Raw genomic sequence first — 19,457 nt, 5'->3', positions numbered from 1 at the left:
GGGTTCCGACGGTGCTGCTGTGCATATACATGTACGTGAGTATTTGGATCATTTCTCTCTCTCTCTCTCTCTCTCTCTCTCTCTCTCTCTCTCTCTCTCTCTCTCTCTCTCTCCATCGATCGATCGATCGATCGACGAGCGAATTATTTGTTTTCTGTATTTAGCTATTTATTATACAGCCTTTTCAATAAGGAAACAATGATAGATGCCAATACCTATATATAATTCTTTTGAGAATTCCAAGTATTGATTATTTTTATTTACTGTTACTTTTGTTAAGCCACAGTTCATGACCAAAACTTCCTTAATTCAGGAAGTTAATTTTACATATTCATAGTTTGTAAATCATGTACGTTTTGAATTCCATGTCTATCATTAAATCATATTTCCTTTGATTAAATTGTGTATTTTAACTTCCTCTCAAAATTCAAAGGGTTGCGAAAATTAATAATTTATGCAATAACTATATTAAAGGAAATATAACCAACAGTATAGTTTATGGGTATTTAACAATATTTTTACGCAATATTGACCAGTTGAGAATACTCCTCTGATAAAACAGCATGACAACTACGTTGTACCTGTCCGTTGTTTGTAGTTGCGTTTACATGTGTGCAGCTCCCGACGTTGGAGTACGACCGTGAGATTTTTTCCTGTTTTATTGTGTTAAATATAGAATTATAGTCCATTTGGTTGTATGTTTTATCATTGTCTTATTATTTTTTGCGTTTTGCAATTTAGATATCAGCCAATAATCATTTACTGACTAGAAATCATTACATGTCACAGCTATATCCATAATGAGTAAATTACTTGTTTACTATTAACATACCAATAACACATTATGTTGAACTTCTTCTTGGTAATTTTTATGCAGCAGTGGTATTAATATTAGATTTAGTTATATAGAAATAATGTTTAAGCAATGTATTGAAAAGTAAAAAGATTTGTTACATGTCCTATAGCAATATGCTATCAGTCTAAAGGTATGATACAGTACTGTATGATTTTTGAAGAATTTTTGTATTGTTTAGGGATTACTGTGGCCCAGGCTATTTTGGATTTTTTTGCGGTGATATTTGTCCATATCCGTACTACGGAAAATACTGCGATCACACATGCAATTGCAGAAAACCCCATTGCAGTCATGTCATTGGATGCATACCCGGTAAATATAATAAATTATCTAATTTTCATATTGATAAATAAGCAATACAAATATATGCGGGAGTGAACAGTTGTAATCTGGTTTACTAGTCTAACACCTCACATGTTACTTTACGCATAAAGAGACATAAATAGTATTTTATTTTTCATTTTTACCATTTACAGTGGTTGATTTGGGTATTTCTTACGGCTCAATAATTGAATTGTCAATACAGAGTTAAGATTCTTTTTTATTTTTAAGCAAGGCTCAAGCTATTTTTTTTCATAGGGAAAATACTGTCTAAGTTTTTTGTTTAGAATTTGTTTTATATAAAAAGTCATTTTTCATTGAGGAAATAATAAAAACAGCAATAAATTGGGGAATAGCTCGCTGAATTGACATCAACAGTTTTTATTCAAATTTTCAGTTGACGTAAATTTGCGGATGGTTGATTATGAATGTGAGAGCCATGCATCAGTTCTCCCCTTATAGGTCATCTCTGTCAAACCAGAAAGCTTTCGCTCTGTATATTTACTAAACATATATGATATTAAATAAGCAATTCTGGTAAACAAAAATGTTACCATCTTATGCGCGTGCGAGAAAATAGTTTCAAGAGTTATGATAAAGAAAAAAAAACAACAGTAGCAATAGAACAAGGGAACTATAATTTATAATTGGAATAACAAGACAACAAGCAAGTAATTTTTAGGTACATGTACAAGCACTGAAGGGTCATATTATGGAGAATAATGAGAGTGCACACTGATGTCTAGGGTTTTGCTAATAGCATAAAAATTCGCAAATGTAAACGTGCCCTTCTCCTACGGAGCATGATGTGAAAGCTAGGTGAACATGCTTTAAAAACCAAGAGCAAAGGTAGTACTAAACATCAGCAGATACCTCGAAATATGATTCAATGATTGATCAAAAATTTATACTTCGATTGAAGAAAACTTGTGTATAAAGAATGCATTATATATAGAAAAGTATAAATAACTGAATCCCTTTGAAACATTTATCTCTCATTAGTTCATCTTTTTGGTCAGGAATTATTTTGTTAATTAAAACAATGATAGTTTCCTTACAGTTCATGATACTCTTACATTAGTATCTTGCTTGATACTTGACTTCATACAAAGTAAATTTAACTTAACCTTTTCTGGCATTAAAATAATTTGTTAGATATTAAGGTCAAAACATACCTCAGCCTCTCTATCAAAAACTATTAATCAATAAATTAATTACATATTCTATCATAGTAGAGAGGGCATTAACAAATAATTTGTATTAAATTTTCTCTACATAGCACATGAACTATTATTTGTTGATTTTCATGTTTCTTACATCATATTCTATATCTTTTGCTGCAAAAAGGTAACATTGTAAAAAATTGATTTTCAACTACATTCGTAAGTTGAAAACAATTCATTTATTTTTGTCTAATTATAGCACAAAACTAGTAAAACAAAAACTTTAATTGTTTGATAGTCGTACATGAATTCAAATTGGTGAAAAAACAATGTGTATACTTCAAACATCTGTTTCCCACCTTCATTTTTTATAAATTGCAGGTGAAAAATTTGTATGACATGCAGACATTATGCAAAATTGGTATAATTTATTTAGTTATAAAATGATTTAGAGTGGTTTTTTTTAAATTAAAAATGTCCAGTTTCCAGTTGTCAAAATGGATATTTTGGCAGTTACTGTGAAACAAAGTGCCCCTTCCCGTCCTTTGGGCAAGGTTGCCAACAACAATGTCAATGCGCACAGGTAGACTGTCACTTTTCAACCGGATGTCCAGTAAAGCGTAACTATTATATTTCATATTTAAAGATGAATGAATAAAAGATTCTTACTAACATAAGTCCATATATAAATGAGGTTATGCTTATTTTTTTCTTGGTGCAGTATTTGTTGCTAGTAAATATCCAGCAACAAACACAAAGTTACCTAGCATCAACAAAGTAACTACAAATAAAATATCCTCTACACCAATGACGGTAACAACGATTCCGACTCAAGCTCAAAGTACAGGTAATATGTTTAATGACAGTTTCATCCACGCTTATCTTCACTAACCCTGGATGCCTAGTAGAGACATTCATAATCAGATATATTTGGCGACATCTATTACGGGTAAAAAAAAAATAAAAAAAATAAAAACCCCACCAAAACCCCCCACAAAAAACAACAATATGAACCGTTATCATCAAACGACACAAATGAAATATTAAGTCTTCTCGTTATCAGACACACTTCTTACATTAAAGATTTATGAAATGTTAACACAGTCAAACAAATCATCTAACCAAATGATTTTATCAGTTTAATCAAATTTGACCATCTTGTTTTCACATCTAGGTCAGGTCAAGGTCACCTTTTTCCTAAACTGAAAGGATGAAAAAAATATATGTACATGTAGTTTTTCTGCAGTTATGTAGACAACTGATCAAGATATGAAGTTTCTTTTCTTCGATGAAATGAAAGAATATCAAAATATCCATCAGCTTATACTATAGAATTATAATAAATATTAAAACTAAATTTGAAATCGCTTAGCCCGTATTTCCTCTGATTTTCTCTCATTTTCTAAAATTTAAAAGATATTTTGATTATTGTTTTATGCTTCCAATATTTGAAATATTTCTGATTTTTACATATTAGAAAAAACTTTACATACACTTAAGATATGAATTGATAGAAAGGCTATTTTATTGACTAATAAATGAGAGAAAATCCGATTAAAGTGATATTTTCACACAAATCTATTTATAGAATTACATGTAGCATTTAAAAAGCTACAAAAAAGTAATTTGATAGGCTTATCATCTTTTAAAATAATATTTATTCTGAAACTTAAGTATCTTATCATTAGTTCACATAAGTTGAAAAAATCCAACATTAATGTTATTGATTTAAAAATGCTTAATAGACTCATGAACTGCTAAACATGTGATATTTTCCTTCGCCGACGTTCCACCAAAAATTTTGTCCTTCTTAGATTCTAAACTTTGATAAATATTCCTGAGTAAAGTTGAATGATAGTAAAAAAAATGATTTAGTTTCCTTGAGTGTATCTGGATTCAATAAACATTTAATCAGATTTACTTTTGACAAGTCAAAGACCAGAAACGACTGTTTCCTTAAATTTAAACTTAATGACCATTTGAACTTGTTGAAAGCACATTTGAAATTTATCTTTCATTTTATGTAGAAACTACAAGCGAAGCCTCGTTGGAATGCAAAACAATGCCTCTCGGAACGGGAAAATCATCTGGTATCTTTTCTTTCATCCGTAACAGAGAAATGAAAGCGAGCATAGTGGCCCTTAGCATCCTTTTCATTTTGCTGGTGATTGCACACATCATTCTTTTCATTGTCCAGCGCATCAAAGTGAAAAACAACGCAATACCTGTGTAAAAACCCGTTATCATGTTAATTTGGAAAAGTGCCACTAACAGTTATAATAGCATACTAAAAATCATATTTTTGTATATTAATCTACTATGCTTTGTTTTACTTTTTTCGTGGACTTTTAGCAATCTAAATATGTAAAATTAATATGAATTTAAGTTAGCTACTGATTTTGATCCTTAATTTTACTTTTCACACAATCTGTGAAAACCTTTGTTTCAGAAAGTTCAGCTACCGCATGTTTTGTCTGTTTGTTAAACTGTAAGTAAGCATGTATAAAACTGCTGGTAGAGTCACAATATTCAAAGCTTTTTTTTTTTTATTTCAGTCGAGATTTAATATTTATTAATGGGTAAGAAAATGAAAATTAAGGATAAATGAAATTTAAAATATTAATTTTCATGGTAAAAGAAAACCATCTGTTTTGTTGATCAAAGAGCAATTGTTGTAGGCGTTGTTAACTAAACACGTTTAACAAAACAATTCTTCGTTTCATTTGCCTGGCACTGTCGAATTAGATGGAATGGTTTGTTTGTGTATGTGAACGTTTTAAGGCGAAATGAAGAAGTGTTTGAAATAAAAAAAATTTACAAAATCGATTGCACTTTTGTTTCATGATTACGCTTTGTTATAGGGCAACTCATTTAGATAGATTCATAAAAATGTTTGACAATTAGAAATGCAATGCATAGAAAGGATTCAAATTAAGATTTGAACATTTCTAGCGAGCTCAAATACAGGTATGATAATTATTTGAATCCACATTTGTATCTATTTTTCTTTTCTTTTGCAAAATAAACATGGCTGATCAAAGAGTTGAAGTTCTGACCCCTTCCTTAAAAGTCCTCATTATGTTACACCAAATCAAAGTTTATCATTTTTACCACTACAAAAATTAAATATATACATTTTCCTTTCTAATGTGTAACAAAAATGCTGATCATTTTTTAGATATGAGAAAGAAAAGGTAAGGCCCAACGCAGGGTCATTCCCTTTTTATTGACATCAATAAAGAAACTCTTATAGTTTAAAAGTCATTTTGTTAAAAAACCGATTGTTAAACCTTTAACTAAGTACATTGGACCCATCTTGACCCTTATTGTGAAGGGTCAGTGCCTTTTTCTTGATGTTTAAAGGACGATTCTTTGATTCAAAACACATTTTTTAGAAAAAAAAATGTTCGGAAATTCTTTACTGTTCGTTCTCTATATATCTATATAAGAATGGTTTTTAAGGGTAATAGTTTTCACTATAATACACTGTAGAGGAAAAAATTCATAAAAATCAGTTTGTGTGTATCTTGAAATAATATTCGGATGAAATGTTAATAATCTTATCAGCTAACACTAAGAAAAATGGGGCAGCCGATACGAGATTTTCTCAAAATATCTAGCTCCAAACAGGTCTACCCTCAAAGCCACATATATTCCATTTGTATGTAAACAGATGTAGACTTCACATTCCCTATGAAGCTGATGCATGCGCCTTAAAGAAATTCCTGTGAAAAAAAGATCGTCATCTAACAATAAAACTGAGTTAAGTAAAATGTAAAAATGCAGTCAATGGAAAAAGTAATTCTGAAGTATATACATGTATATGGTACTACAATTGACTAAGTTCCTTTTAATTGGTCGCTTACCGGTGTTATACCTTAAAGTTCGAACTCTCATTTCCCTGACGAGGCTGTTGAACAAAAATATTTTGGTGGCATGTCGAAATATACATTTTTCTGGGAATTTTCTTGTTTATAATGCTTTTTAAAATTTTTCTTATTTTAAAATTTTTAAAAACATTAAGGATATAGACATTTAGTCCCTAAAAACACTAATGTCGTAACATCAAAGGATTTCCTTTTATACTTAACGTCGATCTCTACACCAAATAAGTGTAGGAAATTTTTGTTGCAAGCAAAGTACGGGACAAAATCCCAGAAAGATCTGAAAATGCAAATAAGATTCGTTAGTTCATGAAATGAAGAAAAGAAATTGGATGAAATTGAACAATGAAAAAAAATACTGAATCATAGCAAAAATCTTGGTATGAAAGATCCTGTTTAAAGTTGTCTTTCCTTATTTTACATGGTCTCAAATATCTCGGGAGCAATTTCTTAATTAATAAATATCCAGAAGAAGAAAATAAAAAAGAAACAAGTCTTTGCTAAATATGTCGATACAAAATTAAAAATGTTGATGATAATGTACGTTTGAATCTGAAAAAAGTTTATTTTTGATGAATGCATTTAATATATTTAACTCTTTAAAACAAAATGTTAGTAGTTAAATTCTCTTTCACTTTTTATTTATATGCAATAGCAATTAGAAACAACAACCATACGCATATCAATACATACATTAGATGTCAAAAATGATACACATGTACGTGTGGTAATGAAAACACGAATTGTATTATAAGGATGATACAAAGAGTCGCCGTAGTGCAATTATTTCATCTGCGTGTTTAAATAGCTGTTGTACATGTACTTATATATATAAATAGACTAATAATCTTGCAGCTGCTGATTTAGATTCAGTTAAAGATGACACATTACTTTTTATGTTTAGTAGTTTCATTTTCCAATGGTGTACAAACATACGAGACATATACCTATAACTTCGGACTAATATTTCACCATACTGTAAATCTGATTTATACATTGAAATGCTTTTGGAATAATTTTGCATTACTATAAGACTGCTTATTGTATTTTTGTTAAAGAAAGAAGACACAGCACTATTATTATATACTAGTAAAATTAGATAAAATACGTAATAATATTTGCTTATCTTTAATGTTATTTAATTTATGGCAATAGAAGTAACCAAGTAACCAATAAAGTATTTTGTAAAATGTTACAAAATTAATAATGTACATCATACTTTTACACAACATCATACTATTTTTCTAATGTTACGTAAAAAGGGATTTAAGGTTTCTTAAGTCAAAATCGTTGATCTTTTTTTTTTTGTTTATCTCAAAAGATATTTTGGATCACCCGAACCACATTAACCTCCATTTGATCGAATTAATTTAACAATTTACAGTGGAATAAGGAGCGCAACAAAATTAGTTAAAAGGGTTAAATATAAAGCAACATGCACAGGTTTTGCTGGTATTTTGCTATATCCGTGATTTTTTTTTTGTGAATGATCTATTGATAAAAACTATGTGTACATGTCTTATTTGTATTTTCATCTTTCGAATGCAGGAGATATTTTGACATATGGTTGAGAAGTTTCCCAAAGTTATTATCAAAGGACCCTTACTATCCAATACTGCCTTGTTTACATGAAAGTGCAAATCTATACCTAAGATCAAAAATTCCCTATGTCATGCAACGACTGAACGAAAACCAACGTTATCGTGCTGTTGGGATGCTGCAAGCTGGAATGGCACAAACTACTGTAGACATTTTGAAGTTCATCGGAACACCATCCAGTCATTATGGAGACGTTTTCAACAATCTGGCAACACTCAGAATCGACCGCACTCTGGGTGACCTCGTGTGACGTCACGTCAACATTAGACTTGTGCATCTGAGAAATCGTTTTTAGACAGCAAGTTTGACTGCCGTAGCATTCCAGGGCTTCGACCAGTTAGTTCAAGAACTGTGCGTAATCGTCTGCTTTGACGTCATCGTATCGCCAGACTAGCGTGGTGCACACGACATCTGCGATTAAGAATACTGGACTGGGCAAATATTCTGTTCACTGATGAATCCAGATGTCATTTGGATAGCAGTGACGGCCGTTGTAGGGTGTATCGTCGCGTTTGGGAGCGTTACCAGGTCGCTTGTGTTGTGTAACGTCGGCAATTTGGTGGAGGTAGCGTTATGGTGTGAGGTGGAATATCAGCACGTGGAAGGACCCCTCTACAAATTGTAAATGGAAATCTCACCGGCGTACGCTATCGAGATGAAATAATTCAGCTTCATGTGATACCCTTCATACAAAGACATCAAAATCACATCCACAGGGCGAACATCAATCTTTAAGCTAGTCCTTAAAGGCGGCTTAAAGGTGGCGTAAAGGTGGCTTAAAGGATATACAATCTTTAAGCCACCTTTAAGCTGAGCTTATAGGGTCCTTAATGTCCAAACTTCTTTAAGTAACCTTTAAGCCATCTTTAAGCCACCTTTAAGCATCTTTAAGTTACGCTCCCTTTAAGTTGTCTTAACACCATCTTTAAGTTCCCTTTAAGTCAAGTTTAATCAAGCTTAACAGATTCATTTTGAAAACATATATTAAATGCAAAAGTTCTTTTATAGGGATGGGAGTGGATGATCCGAGTGATGATATAATTTCCAAGGAAGGGGGGGGGGGTGTTCCAGGCGGTTTTAATTGTCGCTCATTAAACGACAGATCGCTATCATCAACACCGCTCCGATGAACACAGATTGCCGTTATAAAATAATTCTTCTTTATATTTTTTTTTTGGTTTCAAAATAAATGTCAGGGTGAGCGCAGTCTCTGTATCTAAATCTGTGCATGAAATTATATTAAAGTATGTTTTTGTTTCCTATTATAAATTATTCGGTGAAATAAATAAATCTCTCTCTCTCTCTCTCTCTCTCTCTCTCTCTCTCTCTCTCTCTCTCTCTCTCTCTGTGTGTGTTCATCCGGTTATCCGGTTATTAAACAAAATAAATAAAATGAACCAAAAATGCATTATTTAATTTAATTAAAAAATAAAACAACATTTCGAGACCGAGAAGGTTATCCTGCAACATTCACGAAAACAAGATATTTATTTCTTTTCTACTAACAGCCCAGTATTTCTAAAGATCGTTTCTCCTATAGAGAGACGATCTAGGTCATTTTGACTGTTGTTCTGTGAAACCCCAGCGGTTATGTTAGTAATGTTTACATGTGTATCGATCAAAGGAATCACATACGGAATTTTTTCTTGGGATTTTTAAAACTCTTCACTTATTTATAAAATATCTTTGAGCTATATTCTTAATATTTTAAGGGCATTTTAATACGATTATTACTACTACACGTTATATATTTTATGTCAAAACACGCAGTTAAAATGTGCGAGGGAGGTTCTAAGAACAGCTGCATTGATCTCTTAAAAATAAACATTTGAGACAATACACATCGTTTTGACTGGAACTAACACGTGAAATTGACATGGTTTTAAAACTTTTTTACGGTTTGAAGTTGTACTTCCATGATCAGTTCGAGACAAATAGGTATTTCTGATCTGATAATTTACTGATGACGTTCGTGGTATATTGGAAAATAATATCTGCGGCATCTCTTTGATCTCGGCAATAACTGTAGTAGAATAATCGGTTTAAGGTATGTATTTTTTCTTCAATTTTAATTATTTCTAGGTCTAATTCTAGATCTGCTAGATACATGTTAAAGATGAAAAGACTCTCAACGGCCTTTGTTATATCGGGCAGGATATTACTGCTTTCTTTGTTAAGACATAGTTTTTGTTCGTTTGTGTATATCTAATTAGAGTCTATTGTTTGTCCACCTCAAGAAAACCCCTGGAACTAACACAGAATATACAAGATATACACAACATGTGTTGTGTGCCCAGGTGAACGTCAGGGTTTCTAAAGATGTTGAAATCTTAGTATGTACGTGTATATGATAAGTCTAGCGAATAAAAGTTTATTAACATTTTTAATTCATTTTCAATGTATTATTTCCTAACTCTGGGTTTTAAAAATATTAGGTCTACAAATTAAAGATACATGTATGTAGGAGTAAAATCTAGAGGCTAATTAATTACTCTACCGGTGATCATAAATGGGGGTTAATTATTTAAATGTATGTATAAGGGTAAATCGGCCTGGTACATGTACATCATACAATTGTATGTACAAGTATACATCATTTGCCATTGCCACATGCAGTAAATAGGTCACTGGTAATCGGTAATATTGTTTGTAATAGAATTGATAGTCTAAACATCATGTATATAATTACATGTAAATATTTAAACATACTGGAACGGCGCCGTGAACATGAAAACCGGGAAAGTGCGTAGAACTAATACCCTAATATTTTCAATGCATTTAATAGTTCTATAGCTAAATGATTTCATCCTCTTCCTTGCATTTCATTTACATGTAGCTATGAAATAGATGAACGTATATCTACTCAGTTTAAATTTATTACCTACGTAGGCCTACTAGTAAGTTTTCCATTTAGGTATGATATATTTTTTTTTCACTGAAGACCACGTTCCGTATTTTATTCTAAATACATGCATGCATGTAATTTATAAATTAGATATAATGGATTGTTACAAACTGATTGGAAGTCAAAATCTTTTGAAGTAAAAATATACATTCAAAACATTTATTCAATATCGACTAATTTGTAGGATATAAAAATCTCTTAAACTATGAAAGTTGCCGTGGCTCAGAGGAAGTGAGGTGATGCTGGTAAAGAAAGGGTCCCAGGTTAAATCCTCGTCTTGGGCCTTTTTTTTTTTTAAATTTTTTTTCTACAACGAAAACCGTTTTTGATACCTTTTCTATCACAAAGTTAATACATTTGGTTGGTAAATAAAGCACAGTATTTAATTAAAAGATTTTTAAATATATCAATTATTAATTTTTAATAAAATAAAAGATCTTTAATGGCTTAAAGGTAGCTTAAAGGTGGCTTAAAGAAGTTTGGACAATAAGGACCTATAAGTTGTCCTTAAAGGTGGCTTAAAAGTGGCTTAAAGATAGTCTTTAAGCTGCCTTTAAGCCATCTTTGCGCTTTCTTTAAGCCACCTTTAAACAACACATAAAGCTTAAATGTGGCTTAAAGATCATCTTAAGCTATCTTTAAGGAGAAATTAAAGATGGTCATTCATCTTGTGATCACTCTGCAGCAAGACAACGCAAGGCCACACGTTGCTCGTGTAGTCAGGGACTTGTTTGTTCAACAGAATGTCGATGTCTTGTCTTGACCAGCTGTTTCCCTCGATTTGTCGCCGATCGAGCACGTCTGGGATGAAATGGAAAGACGTTTACGTCATTTACCAAATCAGCCAGTGACATTGGCTGATTTAGGCCAGACTTTAACCAACACCTGGAACAACATCCCTCTAGCATTTCTGAACACTTTAGTGGCATCAACGAGGCGTCGCTGTTAAGCATGCATGAACGCAAATGGTGGTCACACGGGTTATTGATTTTGTTAATTCAATTTCAAATTACAGTGACTTTCGAGTGTGCTGAAATTGACGTTATTCGACGTTGACATTAATTTGTTATGAGATGTTGTTACGAATACATGTGTTAACAGTATTACAAAAAATAAAATTTGTTCAAAATTCATTTTTAAATGTTTTTTTCATATATTAAATAATGCACAGTTTTTTTTACCACTAGTAGATAACACTTAAATTATGCCAACATTTAAATTAAAAAGACACTCTGCCACTATAGTCGGTAGCTCTCCTACTGAGCTATCCAGGACAATGTACACACAGTCCGTATAACCTCAACCACTGTTTTTTTGCTTATACATGATGAAATCAGTTTGTTTTCTGGTACATACTTCAAACCCTAAAAAAAAATTAAAATCTTTAACAGCATGCAACATTGGTCTGAATGAGACTAGTTCTATTCTGGAATAAATAAAGTTGACTTTGCTCAAATTTGTTTATAATCATGGTGACATGTGGTGATAATGAAACGTGTTTAATTCAAATTCAATTTGGTTGTTGAGGATATGGAAATATATAAAACTGACTTATAGTCTGTCCCAAGATATTTTTGCCGCATATTTTCTTAAATTATTCAATATTTATAAATACCTCTTGGTTCAGGCGATGTTCATTCAATAGTATGAAAAAATCCCTAGATTTCTCCTTTGAAACGCCCCCTCTAGCTTGTCGGGTATCAGTACACGGCTAAAAATAAAAAGTCTACGAGGTTTTTCCATTGCCAAGGAGATGAAGACGCCCGGATGATAACGTTGAAAAATTGCGCGAGGTGTCCCGAGTATTTCCAAATGAAGAAAAGATGTCAACATTCCCCATTATAAATCTCCGTAGGAAATCTGTTTTCGTTCCTGTGAATTTTTACGAGGGAAAAATGATAATGTGTGAATGAAGTTATCTTGGGAATTTTCCCTTTCATCGATTTTAATTGCACTTCAGTCACAGGTATGTGTATTTTTATTAAAAACCGTTCAAATATGCAGCATAAATATCTTGGGACAGACTATAGGATCTTTTAACTTTTGACATTACATTTTGGGGAGGAACAATCCAATTATTGACCTCCGTCCAGCTTGCATTAAAAGCATCTGTGCATTCAGTATCAGGACACCAATATTTTTAATTATACTGACACAATTCTTTTTATATTTTGTTGCAAATCTGTTAACTGTATAAATTTCCCAAACTTTTTCATAATATTCGTAAATTTCATCGTCGACTGACCAATCATCCATATCTGTTAACGACTCTAATTATCAGCTTTTATTTATTCATTGCCTTTGGCTTCTAAACAGGATTGATTGGAATATTAATATCTCTAAAGACGTCTTTAAAATGTCATCAGCAATATTTTTTATATAAAAATTTGTTCCACTAATTTTTTGTAAAATTTAAGAAACGTTTCTTTTATCTGAAATAACTTTCAATTTTTCATTGATTAAGCTTTATCACTTTAGACAACCCTATTTAATGCCTCGAACTCTATGTTGAGCTTTCTTGAATTTTTGAAATTACGTCGATTACGGCTAAAAACCAATATAATTATAATTTCATTTTTCATTACTTTCAGTTTCTTTTCAAATCAATATTTTGTTAAGCACAGGTTGTATAAAAATACTTTCCAAGTGTTTTTTTTCTTTCAAAACCATCCATGGATTAACAGCGTGTTGTTTATTTTCATTTATAATGATTGTATGTTTTCATTTTAAACATAAACATTGGTTCACATGAGTATATAATCAAAAAATCAGTTCACTCAAACTCCTGTGTAGAAGTTTTAATAATTAAACCTAAATTAATGACAATTGTGTCTTAGAAAGATCAATAGGAGAGAGAGAGAGAGAGAGAGAGAGAGAGAGAGAGAGAGAGAGAGAGAGAGAGAGAGAGAGAGAGAGAGAGAGAGACTATGTTGCCAAACAAAGAGTAAGTGTCACTAAAATTGATGTGTTCGTCCTTGTCAATTGAGAAATCCTCTCAATGTAGTTAATGAAATGTGGCCGCCCTTATGTTTAGATTACAGTTATATTAGCTACAACAAGGAACAATTACAAGCTCCAAAAGCAATTCATTCAAATCAAGAAGCAAGGTTCCCTAAAGCTCTTTGCATAATGCCAATGTTATTTTGATTATCAAATCTTAATTAAATTCTGATTTTCAAAGGCTCAAGATGGAAGGTCAAAATTTCACGTTCATCGTGAACTTTCAAGTAAGAAAAACTTCGTTAACATAATTTCTATTGCTTATAGTTTAATGTATGAATTTGAAGATGTTAAGATCATTAAATATTATCTTATTAAGATTAAAATGTAAAGTCTTAAATTGTCATATCAAACGTAACAAAAATTACCTATTAACTCTAAAACCAAAGCAGTTAGAAGAGATTTAGCAATATGTTTAGAAGATGTACAGTACTGGTAAGACCTAACCTAACAGAAAAGCCCTGGGTTTCCTATCGAGGTTTACTCCAGGTTACTTTGGGTTTATTAGAGCTGACCCAGAGTTAACCCTGAGTTAACCAAAAATAAACCCTGGGAGGACACAGAGAGTAAACTCCGATCAGAAGTAGACCCCGGAAAGCAGACGTTACATGATTGTGTATTTGGAATATACAAGGAGTGGAAATTACAGGCGGGAAGATGGTTAGATAAAAGACGGGTCTGCTTCACACTTCAGTGTATAAAATGGATCCGAAAGCAGACCCCGAGTAAACCGAAAGAAAATCCCAAGTAGAGTTTTTCCTTGCAAATTCCATGCATCAGTTTAAATTGATTTACACGGAATAGCACATTATAAATGGATATTTTATACAGAATAATCATATTGTGTTTCACTTAAAGGAGTCTGGTCACGATTTTAGTCGAAAAAAATTCCACTTTTAATTTTTACAATGTTTCAGTAAAGTAATTCTAATGATCAATCAAAACTTTTTTTTATTGTTTTGCACACACTGGTACAATAAAAATTAATGTTTTAACAGAAAAACAAATTCTTTTACTTTGAATTCAGACAATTCTTTCATTGCAATCCATTGCAGTACTTTTTGATTGATTAAAGAGACCTAATCACGATTTGCGATGAAAAGTTTCTTATTATTTTTTTTATGTTTAAATGGTTTACTTGTGTTTGTTGAATGAGTCATCAAAATTTGATTGTTAGACGTAATTAAAATTACGATACAGAGGAAAGAAGTCCTTGCTATGCAAATAAAGCTCAAGTCTTATATTTGTTCACAAATAATGTAAATTAAATAAATTGCCATTCTTTGACAAACGAGAGATAAACCGGTTTAATGTGTTAATAAATAAGTAGTTACATGTACAAAAAGCAACATTTGATTGAAAAATCACAACAACACATAGGTAAAAACAAAACAGGATTCGAGCTTTGTTTACAATTGAAAACAAAACATCAAACCTTTTTTACTCGGTTCTAACTTGGTATTTGACTCTCAAATTTTGACAAAGCATAAACAATAAATACAAAAATCAAGCTCAAATCTTGTCTCTCTCTCTCTCTCTCTCTCTCTCTCTCTCTCTCTCTCTCTCTCTCTCCATACATTACACCGCTAACGCGCGGTATTCAATTTGTCTGCACCGCTTGGTCTGTTATAGGACTGAAGACATCCAAAAATAAGCATTCAATGCTTAAATGCATAAAGATGGTTCGCCATGGCCCTATGGACCCTAATGAAATGGTGTAAAGTAGCTGTCTTTAAACCACCCATCCCCCTCTTTTGAAATAGGAAATGATAATAAATGTTGATAGTATCCGAAATAGAAAAGAATAAAGCTGAGAGATTTTTTACAAGCCCAACCATGCATTGCATGCATTTTCCTAGAAACATTCAATATATCACTTTTTGCGTAGTCATGCATTAATAAGGTTCTACCCAATGTCAATAATTGGCTCGGGATCATTTGTAAATAGAACTGGCGCATAGCATTTCCCTTTCTTTAAAAGTATAATCATAACTGTGTAGTATTTCAACATGAGTGTTTGGCAAATATTTCTCCTCTATTTTCTCAAGTTTAGTACTTTGGATGGTTCTTCATTTTATCAACAATTATACTTGTTGGGAATGGTGGATTGTGGAAATACTATCACGAGTCACATTATTTCAGGGAGCACTAGAATTGTCAAATCAAGGGTAAGTCTCATTTACACCGAGGGAGGATGGTGCCACAGAGTAGATGAGATGTCGAGTTCACATCTAACAATATTTATTAAAAAAAAAAAACTCAATGTGATGAATTTTAAAATCGGCGCAGTAATTAAACAAAATGAGTCATATTTAAAGATTCAGTATGCACAAAAAAGTATCTTTAATTTTCCTGTAATATTAGGTGAACATGCAAAGGTAAAACTTGAGTTTATTATTTTATGAAATGTTCTTTGTAGATAGAATGTGCAGCTCACTGCTTGACAACTACAGGCTGTGGAACCATTTTGTTTGACAATAAGATCGAGTACGGACAGGATGGCTTTTGCACGCTTGTCACTGAGTCGTCCCCAGTAGGTCCCTACGTATTGGAGAGCAACTCGTCTGTGTGCTTCATGAAAAAAGTATCCGTGGAAACAACTCACTCAACACCCACTGAAACAATTAGAATACCGACAACATTTTCAACATTTACAAAAACGACACAGTCGACAACGACACCGACTACAACGACAACAATGACACCAACAACAACTACGACTTCACTGACAATAACATCGACAACGATTTTAACTACACTGACACCAACGACAACTACAACGACACCTGCAACAACGACATCGGCAACAACTACGACTTCACTGACAACAACGACACTGGCATCAACGACACCGACAACAACAACGACTACACTGTCACCAACGACACCGGCAACAACACCTGCAACAACTACGACTTCATTGACAACAACGACAACTACAACAACACCAGCAACAACTACGACCTCACTGACAACAATGACACCAGCAACAACACTATCAACAACAACTGCGACTATACTGTCACCAACGACAACTACAACGACACCGGCAACAACGAGACTGAAAACAACAACGACTACACTGTCGCCAACGACACCGACAACAACACCATCGAAAACAACTACGTCTACACTGTCACCAAAGACAACTACAACGACACTTGCAACAACGACCCTGAAAACAACTACGACTACATTGTCACCAACTACACTGGCAACAACGACACCGGCAACAATTACGACTACACTGTCACCAACGACAACTACAACGACACCAGCAACAACGACACTGAAAACAACTACGACTACACTGTCGCCAACGACACCGGCAACAACACCATCGACAACAACACCATCGAAAACAATTACAACTACACTGTCACCAACGACAACTACAACAACACCGGCAACGACACTGAAAACAACTACGACTACACTGTCACCAACGACACCGACAACAACAACATCGACAACAACTACGACAACACTGTCACCAACGACAACTACAACGACACCTGCAACAACGACACTGAAAACAACTACGACTACATTGTCACCAACTACACTGGCAACAACGACACCGGCAACAACTACGACTACACTGTCACCAACGACAACTACAACGACACCTGCAACAACGACACTGAAAACAACTACGACTACATTGTCACCAACTACACTGGCAACAACGACACCGGCAACAACTACGACTACACTGTCACCAACGACAACTTCAACGACACCAACAACAACGACACTGAAAACAACTACGACTACATTGTCACCAACTACACTGGCAACAACGACACCGGCAACAACTACGACTACACTGTCACCAACGACAACTACAACGACACCAACAACAACGACACTGAAAACAACTACGACTTCACTGTCGCCAACGACACCGGCAACAACACCATCGACAACAACACCATTGAAAACAATTACAACTACACTGTCACCAACGACAACTACAACAACACCGGCAACGACACTGAAAACAACTACGACTACACTGTCACCAACTACACTGGCAACAACGACACCGGCAACAACTACGTCTACACTGTCACCAACGACAACTACAACGACACCAACAACAACGACACTGAAAACAACTACGACTTCACTGTCGCCAACGACACCGGCAACAACACCATCGACAACAACACCATTGAAAACAATTACAACTACACTGTCACCAACGACAACTACAACAACACCGGCAACGACACTGAAAACAACTACAACTACACTGTCACCAACTACACTGGCAACAACGACACCGGCAACAACTACGACTACACTGTCACCAACGACAACAACTACGACACCGGCAACAACGACACTGAAAACAACTACGACTACATTGTCACCAACTACACTGGCAACAACGACACCGGCAACAACTACGACTACACTGGCACCAACGACAACTACAACGACACCTGCAACAACGACATTGAAAACAACTACGACTACACTGTCACCAACGACACTGGCAACAAAGACAACGACAACAACTACGACTACACTGTCACCAACGACAACAACTACGACACCGGCAACAACGACACTGAAAACAACTACGACAACACTGAAAACAACAACAGTGGCAACAACAACATCGACAACAACTACGACTACACTGTCACCAACGACAACAACTACGACACCGGCAACAACGAAACTTAAAACAACTACGACTACACTGTCACCAACGACACTGGCAACAACGACTCCGGCAACAACTACGGCTAAACTGTCACCGACGAAAACTACAACGTCACCGGCAACAACGACACTGAAAAAAACTTCGACTACACTGTCACCAACGACCCTGGCAACAACGACTCCGGCAACAACTACGGCTAAACTGTCACCGACGACAACTACAACGTTACCGGCAACAACGACACTGAAAAAAACTACGACTACACTGTCACCAACGACCCTGGCAACAACGACTCCGGCAACAACTACGGCTAAACTGTCAGCAACGACAACTACTACGTCACCGGCAACAACGACACTGAAAACAACTACGAAAACACTGTCATCAACGACACCGGCAACAACAACATCGACAAAAACTACGACTACACAGTCTCCAACGACAACTACTACGACATTAGCAACAACGACACTTAAAACAACAACGACTACACTGACACTAATGACACCAGCAACGACACAGAAAACAACGACACCATCTATTGGAGAGGTATATATACTTTCGATTTTACAGCCTTAAATAGCTGATAGATATTTCCTGGCTTTTAACTATTGTCTCTATTTCTACACATGATTAGTTTAGTTCTACTAAATTATCACGAGCGTTAGTCTATGAGAGCAAAAACAACAGAGTAATGAAAACTTTGCAACAAAATCGTCACAATGCATTCAGTTAACGCTTTTCTGCTCTTAAACTTTGTCTTGTAATTGGGGTGCTATTGGATACCTCCACATTGGACGTTCTTCTAATTAATTTTAAAATGTTTTCTTTCCCAAAACAGCTGTCTCATAGCGTAATGCAACGGTTTATAGCGTTAACTAAGAACCTGGACGTCATGAGTTTGAATCAACATTGACAGACGTCGCAAAGCACCTTAAAACGATTATACTACTTTTGAAATATTTTTTAGTCATAAAATAAATAATAATAGATAAAGCAATTCTTATGAATTGCATTTACATATCCCATTCCTTAAAAAAAGACAAAGTAT

General features: G+C 34.0%; 1 protein-coding gene and 1 pseudogene across 1 annotated transcript; both read left to right on the top strand.

Annotated features, from left to right (window-relative positions):
• Positions 1–608: 608 nt before the first annotated feature.
• On the top strand, positions 609–4,714 carry LOC128184714 (multiple epidermal growth factor-like domains protein 11; annotated as a pseudogene).
• An 11,113-nt stretch (positions 4,715–15,827) lies between these two features.
• LOC128185201 (mucin-2-like) lies at positions 15,828–18,882 on the top strand. The gene is made up of 5 exons (XM_052854858.1): positions 15,828–15,896; positions 16,148–16,261; positions 16,357–16,957; positions 17,007–18,381; positions 18,729–18,882. The coding sequence occupies exons 1-5, from the start codon at positions 15,828–15,830 to the stop codon at positions 18,880–18,882; spliced, it is 2,313 nt and encodes a 770-aa protein (XP_052710818.1).
• The last annotated feature ends 575 nt before the right edge of the window (positions 18,883–19,457 follow it).

This window comes from Crassostrea angulata, chromosome 5, assembly GCF_025612915.1.
Source record: "Crassostrea angulata isolate pt1a10 chromosome 5, ASM2561291v2, whole genome shotgun sequence".
NCBI classification, from domain to species: domain Eukaryota; kingdom Metazoa; phylum Mollusca; class Bivalvia; order Ostreida; family Ostreidae; genus Magallana; species Magallana angulata.
Note: the sequence above shows the minus strand (reverse complement) of the source record. Positions and strands in the feature narration are given on the sequence as shown.